Source organism: Brienomyrus brachyistius, chromosome 3 (genome assembly GCF_023856365.1).
Source record: "Brienomyrus brachyistius isolate T26 chromosome 3, BBRACH_0.4, whole genome shotgun sequence".
NCBI classification, from domain to species: domain Eukaryota; kingdom Metazoa; phylum Chordata; class Actinopteri; order Osteoglossiformes; family Mormyridae; genus Brienomyrus; species Brienomyrus brachyistius.
Genome location: NC_064535.1, coordinates 24,701,952 through 24,711,089, shown reverse-complemented (window position 1 = coordinate 24,711,089; position 9,138 = coordinate 24,701,952). Strand labels below are relative to the sequence as shown.

Genomic DNA, 9,138 nt, shown 5'->3' with positions numbered 1-9,138 from the left:
CCCATCACAGGGCATACTCTCACATCATTCACTCACACATGCATTTCTACTGACAATTTAGTAACTCCAATTAGCCTCAGCATGTCTTTGGACTGTGGGGGAAACCGGAGTAGCCGGAGGAGACCACTGTGTCTCCTTGCATACATAGAAGTTCTTAACTTCCACAAACTAAGTCACGTTAGAGCACAGCTTAGATCCCATCAATTTTCTGTTGTCATTTGCGCATGTTCGAAATCCCTTTTCCTGACGTAAGAGAACAGTACATCCCACTGTGCATAATAACGCACGTCCTTATCAGCAAACTAAGAATGAAATCAAATCCTTAACCCCTTCTTATTGCACGATCGTACTTATCGAGAAGAAGCTTTAAACGTATATACAGGCAGCGTGCGTGCGGCCTGCACTGTGCTGTTTCGGCTAAGCGAATGCTTATAATTCTTTATGCATTTTACGACTATGGGTTTGGAATGAATTTGCAATTACAGTCGATATTTTTGGACGCAGTACTTTACCAAGATCATCGCCGCAAGGTACGTTAAAAGCATATATTTATCTAAAACACAAAATGGACGTGCTATTTCGTGATTGCACGTCATGGACCTGTTTATTTTACATTAAACTACAATATGTAATAAATTCCAAAATTGTAGCAACAGTTCAAAGTGGATATGCGGGATATGTTATGCTCCATTGCGCGTTTCACTCTACCAATATGGCTACAATCGGATTATGTAATCTGTATGTCACAGGGGTGTCAGAATAAGGAAGTAGCTCAGTTTTTTCGTGTTTCTAACAAAAACAGGAAAATGTGCATCAGGTAAAGAAGTTGGTTTTGTTATGAAACACTGCGAGTAAAGTGAAATCATGCTGAAGCTGACTTGCAGATCTGAGTTACTGGACCTACGCTCTTCAATGGTGTCTTGCGTGTTTCGCAAAATGAATTTGTCATCGTGGAAGAACAGGCACGATACTTCATCTCTGCTGGAAATTAATGTGAACAAGAATCGTACTCAAGAAAGGTGACGATGCTAGCAGTACGATTTTGGTACTCCTTAAACTAATCGGTTATGCGAACCATTTAGCAAGGCTACACGTGCAGTATAGGTTAGTCTATACTAGATAACTTTTTATTCAATTCTTCAAAGTTTTCGTTTTTAGTACATGCAATGTAAACTGCAAAGATAAGAAGTACTCTCCGTCACTAGATTGAAAATCAGCACCAATACATATGGGCTGGTGCCCGACACATAAGCATTAAATATTCTGCACAGTTAAGACCCAGGTAAACACTTTATTAAAATTAATTTCACGCTGAATTAACTGCCCTATTATGGCGTCGTCACGTGTTCCCATTATGATGGCAGCAGCCTCTTGATCGGTACTTTGTTACTGGTCCAAGAGAAAAAGAAAAAAAAAACTATTTTCACGTTTCAGTCTGCGTTGCGAATAACGCTAACGAGCGTTTTCTTCACACGATAACAAGGTGGGTTATTGTACAAATTCAGCAGATCGGGAAGTAGTTATAAACAGGGATGTGAAGTCTCGGTTTCGATTTTATTTGACTGTTTAAACTTGTGGATTCATTTTGAAGTACGTATTCATTATTATAACAAAAGCACAGTGTTTATAACGCCACGTTTGTTCTGTATTAGTGCAAATATTACACTTCTGTTGCTAATAGTACCATCCTACTTCCGAAATTATAGGTGATACTGGTCGCCGTTGTTTTTGATACTTTGTATCGCTGAACGACAGAGATACTCCTTCTCAAATTCTTTTCGTGAAGTAATTTAAGAGTTCCTTATGTATTATATACTTTCCCGGATGTCATTCTACTATATGGAGTATATTGCTTGACATTTTTGTGATATTGGAAGTTCAGGATTTTTTGAAGAGGGGCATTAAGATTATCAGCATTGGAGCGGTGGTATTCCTGACTGCCAGCTTCATTCAGTGGCCTTTTAGGCGACTCGGTAGTGCAAGATCTTCAGGACCTCACTGATATTTCTGCAGCGGAGATAGACGAGGCCCCGCCCATGTTCTGCTCTCATGCTACTCAACGGGAGTTCTTCTGATGGATTTTCCGGGAAATTACCAGTCTCTATAAAATGCATGTGGGCCGCTGCATTTTGTGATTAGTGTGGGGAGGTGTTGTCATTACGACGAAGATGTATGCACAGTGCATCATCTGCCTGATAAATGTGTAGGTCCCACTCAGCAACTGATTAAATGGAAATCCTACCGGTGTTATTAACTTCACTGGAGAGACACACAGTTGTCTTATTCCCTTCACGCACAGGACTGCCTGGTCGCATATGTATAATTCCTGCGGGTATTGTACAGGTGATGCTGGCTCCTATATAATTCTGTTCGCAAATCAAAATCACAACTTGGTTTATTGTAGACTAAAAGCTCAGTAAACATGTTAGAATAGTTTTAGCAAAGATCAAATTAAAGATGATACTGATGTGGGTGTTGGCTGATAATTTATATGTGGAATTCACAGGACATTAAAAGATATTTTAAGTGTTTCCTATTTGAATGTCTTACAGTATAAATGTTGATCTACTATATGAATGCTATGCATTTGTCTATCTGTTATCACGCTTTTTAAAGGGGAAGCTGTACTCCAGTCTGTCTGGTTCATTATTGTCAGCTTGTGCTGCAGTCTATTGACTGCAGACTATTTGTTTTATTCTTAAAATTCAGGGAAGCTTCTAATAAAATAATTAAAGATACATTTAGCGTGTTTTTTTTTTAATGTCAGTCATCAAACAAATTGTGTGGTGCACGTTCACAAGAAGTGGTGGATATGTAGGTAACCGTCAGACAAACATAATTCTGGAACTCCTCTTTCTTCCATCAGAGCATCCGCTGATCCCATGGAGGCGAAGGATATGGTGGTGCAGAGCCTGCAGGAGGAGGAGGGTTCTGGGGCAGACAAGGGTGAATGTACCAAGGAACCCAGGACGAGTAGCTCGTCGCAGTCCTCGCGCAAAAGTTTCCGCCTGGACTATCGGCTGGAGGAAGACGTCACAAAGTCCAGGAGGGACAAACATGGTCGTTTTGTGAACCCCTGGCCTACCTGGAAGTTCCCCTCTTATTCCAACATTCTTTGGTTTTATCTGTTTGACAAAAACAACAGCAGCATCCCTACCACCAAAGAGGTTAGCTCTTATTCCTCCTCATGTTTATGGAACTCTGTTTTGATGAACATCATTAGGCCTAAGTTCTCGTGTTATTAACCTCAGTCCTTTATGACGACTGGTGTTAAAAATCGTTTGCCTCAAAAGGCAGTTCAGCTGTTGTGCTTGTCAGAATCCTCAGCAGCAGGGAAAGAAACCCATCACAGTCATCACCACGCGGATCGTTCCGGCTGCTGTTGCTTGTTGTTAGCCTTGTCTCTCGTGGCAGTTACAGGCTTCTGACATTTCCTGTCCTCCGGTTTCAAGGTCTTATTTTAAGCTCACAGAATGCTTTCCATTCCATGGATACTATCTTGGTACCAAGCCTGTTGAGCAAGTACCTAATGAGAGTAATATACGAATATAACTTTATAGTTCTGTGGCCTTGATGTATAAACGTAGACTTGATTTGGTAGATGATCCCCCCTCCCCCAGTGTCTGTATAATATACTTATTGGTGAATATGCTTTGATTATATTTTTCCGGAGCCCATCTGGACACCGTGCTTCACTGGGAGTCCATGAGACTTTCATGCATAGTTTCTGCTTAGGCTGTGTTGATTGGACAGGCAGACTTGCAGTCAGATGTGTTAGACCCACCCGGAATACAGCCTAACATGCAGAAACTGATGTGGTTCTGTTTGATATTCAGGAGTTGGATCAGAAGCTGCCCATATTGGAGCCCTATTTCATCCGGAACCCCGAGAGGGCTGGCCAGACTAATGCCGAGTTGAGGGTGACCTGGTTGGGTCATGCCTCAGTGCTGGTGGAGATGGATGATCTAGTGATACTGACAGATCCAGTGTTCAGCCAGCGGGCGTCACCAGTGCAGATCGCAGGACCTAAGAGGTTCCGGGACTCGCCATGCACTGTGAACCAGCTGCCGCGGGTCCACGCCGTGCTCATCAGCCACACCCACTACGACCACCTGGATCTTGGCTCAGTGACTGCCCTGAACCGCCGCTTCGGCAGTGACCTGCGCTGGTTTGTACCCCTGGGCCTGATGAGATGGATGCAGAGCTGTGGCTGCGAGAACGTCATTGAGCTCGATTGGTGGAAAGAGAACTGCGTGCCGGGTCACGACGAGGTCACCTTCGTCTTCACACCCTCTCAGCACTGGTGCAAGCGCACGCCACTGGATGATAATAGGGTGCTGTGGGGCAGCTGGACTGTCCTGGGGCCCCACAACCGCTTCTTCTTTGCCGGAGACACCGGCTACTGCTCTGGCTTCCAGGAGATTGGCAGGCGCTTTGGACCTTTTGACCTGGCCGCAATCCCCATTGGTGCATACTTGCCCAGGTACGTGGTGGGGTATGTTTAGGTTTCGACAGGGAAGCAGCCAACTGGTTGTCTTAGCTGTTGTGTTTCCCCTCCCCAGGGACTTTATGAGGCCACAGCATGTGGACCCAGATGAGGCTGTGCGGATCCACATTGACCTTCAAGCAAAGCAGTCCCTTGCCATCCACTGGGGCACCTTTGCTTTGGCCCATGAGGTACAATGCTCAGCGAGATCCATGCATTCATCTTCCAGCTACTTATTCAGTTCAGGGTCACACAGAACCTGGAACCTCATCCAGGCAGTACCTTGAACAGATGGGTCTTGAGATGCCTCTTGAATGTCTAGAGGGATTTTGATGACTAGATGTGCATGGGTAGCTTGTTCCACTGTCTAGGAGTGAAATGTGGAAAAAAAATGTAGAGGAAGATTTCTCATATGGTTGAGGGACCGTCAGGAGGTGTTGGCCTGCTGAACGAAGCCAAGATGGCAAGTACGTCTTGATGAGTGAGTTGATGGAGATGAGTGCCATTGGAAGCCGTACTAGGTGCAATATAAGTAGACTGAAGTTTTAAGAAAAGAGCTGAAAGTGCAAATGTAAAAACATGGGGAAAAATGTGCAAAAGGCAATATAAAACGTGCTCTACGCTTAATTAGTAATTGTAATTCTACATTTTACTTAAACTTGAATATTTTCTTACTGCACAACAGATGATGAAGGTAGGGTCTTGATTTCTGAACAGGCAATATCCAGGTAAAACTCTGCTTAAATGATCTTTTTTTAAGGGACAGCTTCAGACAGCATGAATGATCCACCCTGCAGTATTTCAAAATCCCTTTCATAATCCACCTTGCTGTTGCCTAAACAGGTGCTGTAATTATGTAATTGTATTATGTAATTGTATTAAGTTTTGTGGATTAAAAAACAAAACTTTTCTTTTACAGCATTACCTGGACCCTCCTGTGCGCCTCAAAGAAGCCATGGAGAAATATGGGCTGGATGAAGACGTATTTTTTCTCCTGAAACATGGTGAATCACGACATCTGAAGTCCAGCGAAGAGGTGTTTGCTCACCACAAGTGATGGGTGTTATGAGTTTAGTTTCATTGCGGTTGCTTTTGTAATTTCAGCGCTTAATTTTTTTATTTTTTAATGAAGTTTGAGGACTCTTTCAGAGCATTTATGTAAATGGTGAGATTTTTTTTTGGATTATAACGTAAATGTTGATTATGTTTCATTTGTTCAGTCTAATGAATTCAGTTCAGCTTGAACTTCTCAGTTTTAAACCCTGGTTAACTGTTCAGGCAATGGTTAATGTCAGGCAATGGTCTGTTAAAAAAAGGTTTGCATATTGTGTAATCCATCTATCTTCCATAAATTCATATTCAGCACATGGTTGCAGAGAACTTTGAGCCTTGCTCTGGCAGCAATAGACACAAGGAAGATACACATTTTATTACTCTATAATACATTAACCGAAAGTTTGGAATCACGCCAAAAAGTTTGCATTTTCCATGAAAACTCCATTTTAGTCATAAATTTCATATTAAATTAGAAATAATGTTTAGTGCTTGAAATAATCAAAGAATCCTCCCATCTGCAGCAATCACAGCCTTGCGGACCATTGGCATCCCTACTCTGAATTTGTTGAGCTAATCTGTAGAGATTTCACTCCATGATTCCCGAAGTACCTCCCACAAATTGGATTGGCTTGATGTCATATGATCAAGCTCCTCCCACATCTACTCAATAGGGTTGAGATCTGGTGACTGACTTGGCCAATCCGTCACAGATAGAATGCCGTTTGGCTGCTTCTTGCCCAAATAGGTCTTGCATAACTTGAAGCAGTGCTTTGGGTCAATGTCCTGTCGTAGGATGACATTGGCTCTAATCTGCTGCCGTCTAAGAACATAAGAAATTTACAAACGAGAGGCCATTCGGCCCATCAAGCTCGTTTGGGGACTGCAGGGTATGGCATAGTAATTTCCCTGTAAAAAATCCATATTTACCAGCACCACAGCATCCCCAGACCACAACATCTCCACCACCATGCTTGAATGATGACATCAAGCACTTCCGCATTTCATTTGTCCGCGACTCAAGTGTTCTTCTCTATGATCCAGACACCTCAAAATTAGATTTGCCTGTCCATAGCACTTTTTTCCCCCCAAGTCATCCATCAACCAATGTGTACGATCTTTTGTCCATTTGAATCTTTCCCTTTTTTGGCCAGTCTCAGATACAGCACTCTGGAGGTATCTCCAGAGCCTCATCACTGTCGAAGATGAGATTGGCATTTTGTGGCTTCTGTTTAATAAAGCTGCCAGCTGAGGGCCTGAGAGGAATCAGTTTCTCAAAATAGAGACTGTGATGTTTTTATTCTTCTGCGAAGCTGTGCACTGCAGCCTCCCACTCCTCTTTCTGTCCTGTTTAGACCCAGTTTTTACTCTTCTGTAAAGGCAGTATTGCATGCCTTTGTAAGATACCATCAGTATCTTGGCAGTGTCTCAAAATGGAATAGCCTTCGTTTCTCAAAACAACAACAGGCTGGCAAATTTCTAAAGAAAGCTTTCTCTTTCTGGCCATTTTGAGACAATAACTGAACCCACAACATGCTGATGCTAAAGATATCCAAGTAACCCAAAGAAGGGCAGTTGCTTCCTTAAACAGCACACCAGTTTTCAGCTGTGCTTATTTGCACAAGGGTTTACTAAGGAAGAATTATTCTTTCAATATTACTTAGGATTTACTAACATAATGTGCCATTGGAAAGCAGAAGTGTTTCTGCTTAAAATATTTGTATACCTATGTAGGCATTTTATTGAAAAATCAGCTGTTTCAAGCTATAATTTACCAGATTAACAATGTCTAGACTATTTCAATTTAATGAAAAGAATGCGATTTTCTTTCAAGAACAAAGTTTTTTGCAATGTTTTACTACATCTGGCAATTTACCATGCTTTGAGTACTTACATATATTACAAATGAATGTAAGATTTTATTACTAACTGTAAAATATCCATTTTCATTCCTATAATTATGTGTATTTAAAGCATACCGAAGTGAATACAAACTCTGCCTTAAACTGCCGTTATGTGTTTTGTATTTTTAATTGAGATTCAAGATCTGACATCTCACTGTCATGACATACACAAAGAGTTTTAAAAATAAGGCTTGGCTTGGAGTGGGGGCTTTGCGACTAAGGATCTGTGCCCGCAACTAGAAGCTTGCTGGTTCAAATCCCATGAATGCTTAGAGTGATTCTACTCCATTGGGCCCTTGGACCTGGTGGACTGGGGAGTCCAGCAACCCTCATTTTGGTTTGCAGTTTCTGCATAGTCAGCACTCTCCCACAGTGGGGCCTCTCTCTCCCCTTGGCAGCAATAGCCCATCTGGCCTGTTGGTACCTCTCAGCAACATCAGGAGATCCCCCCCCCCCCAAAGGATTGTGATTCTGCAGAGTTCCTGAGAGCTGCTGATGCATTTTAAATTAGCAGTTCAGTCCTTAAAACGTCTCCCTGGAGGCCTGCTTGTTCACCATGACAATCAGATTCCTTAACAGTACGATGCTTTTCCACTGCACCAGGCACTGAGCTTTTTGTACCAATGGTACACAAGTCAGCAGTACTTCCTGTGCTCATTTTCCACTGCCTTGGAAAATTGGTACCAATGCAGACTGTCCACAGACAGCGTGCGTCAAACCATATACAGTATAAGGTTTGCTGTCATGGCAAACACCTCATTTCTTATCATGCCGTCCAGATCTCATAGAATCTGTTTTTACAAACAGATCTCAATGATTCTTCATTTGTCTACACATCTATTATAATAATTTTTGTTAGCTTAGTTGAGTTTTGTTTTCTGAGTCCGTAAGCACGATTTTTCAAGATGGGAGTTGTACTTTGTGTTTGTCGAGGCAGGCTTTTTGCAAAGCCAGTACCAAACCAGTACCTCAGCTGGTACTGGATCAAAAATCATTGGAAAAAAATGCTTCACCGAATTTTTTTTAGTATCAAAAGATCGACCTGTTTAGACCTGTTTACCGCAATGACACGCACCAACTGCCTTCTGGCCGCAGCCCTTAGCAGTTGTCTCAACGACTGAGGTTTTTTACATAATCCATTCAGACTCAGATTAGATGAAACAGTTATTATGTTTGTTATTGACCTTTGGCTTAGAGTGCTAAGAGCACTAAGAACATCCTTGTGTTTCGACATGTTGTGGACAATAAAATCTCCAGTCCTGGAGGTGTAAGTCAACAGTGATGCATGCTGAGCAACCATGCTATATAATATATCAACAGAATACAGGGAAATTCTGAAAGGATCCTTCGCTACAGTTCAAGGCCAGTCTTTTTGCTCTACCCTTTCCTATCTACCATTGCTGAGCCATTAAGGAATGATTATCCAACATACCATTTGGTCACAATGTAAGAAGAGTGTTTAGTATAACTACTCCTGTACAATTCATAAAAGCCTTACCAAACAAAGTACATCTATTGTTAGAACGTAAACACTCTAAACAGGGAGAGTTCATTATGGAGAGTTCCGCCAAACCTTGCACAATGACTTCCATTATGTCCGTGCAGACATATAAACTCTCAAGTACATTTAAATGTCGTCTTTGAAAAGGAACACCGGGAGATTTCATCCTGTCTGCTTTTGTTATGTGCGTATGC

At 42.1% G+C, this 9,138-nt stretch overlaps 1 protein-coding gene across 4 annotated transcripts; it reads left to right on the top strand.

The window, feature by feature from the left end:
- The first annotated feature begins 245 nt into the window (after nt 1–245).
- Nucleotides 246–7,550, top strand: napepld (N-acyl phosphatidylethanolamine phospholipase D). 4 transcript variants are annotated; one of them, XM_049008936.1, is made up of 5 exons: nt 246–530; nt 2,867–3,167; nt 3,837–4,483; nt 4,563–4,677; nt 5,406–7,550. In XM_049008936.1, the coding sequence occupies exons 2-5, from the start codon at nt 2,883–2,885 to the stop codon at nt 5,541–5,543; spliced, it is 1,185 nt and encodes a 394-aa protein (XP_048864893.1). In that variant the 5' UTR covers nt 246–530; nt 2,867–2,882; the 3' UTR covers nt 5,544–7,550. The 4 variants fall into 4 exon arrangements, with proteins under 4 accessions (XP_048864893.1, XP_048864890.1, XP_048864892.1 ...); XM_049008933.1 differs by lacking the exon at nt 246–530 and adding an exon at nt 668–1,019; XM_049008935.1 differs by lacking the exon at nt 246–530 and adding an exon at nt 683–817.
- The last annotated feature ends 1,588 nt before the right edge of the window (nt 7,551–9,138 follow it).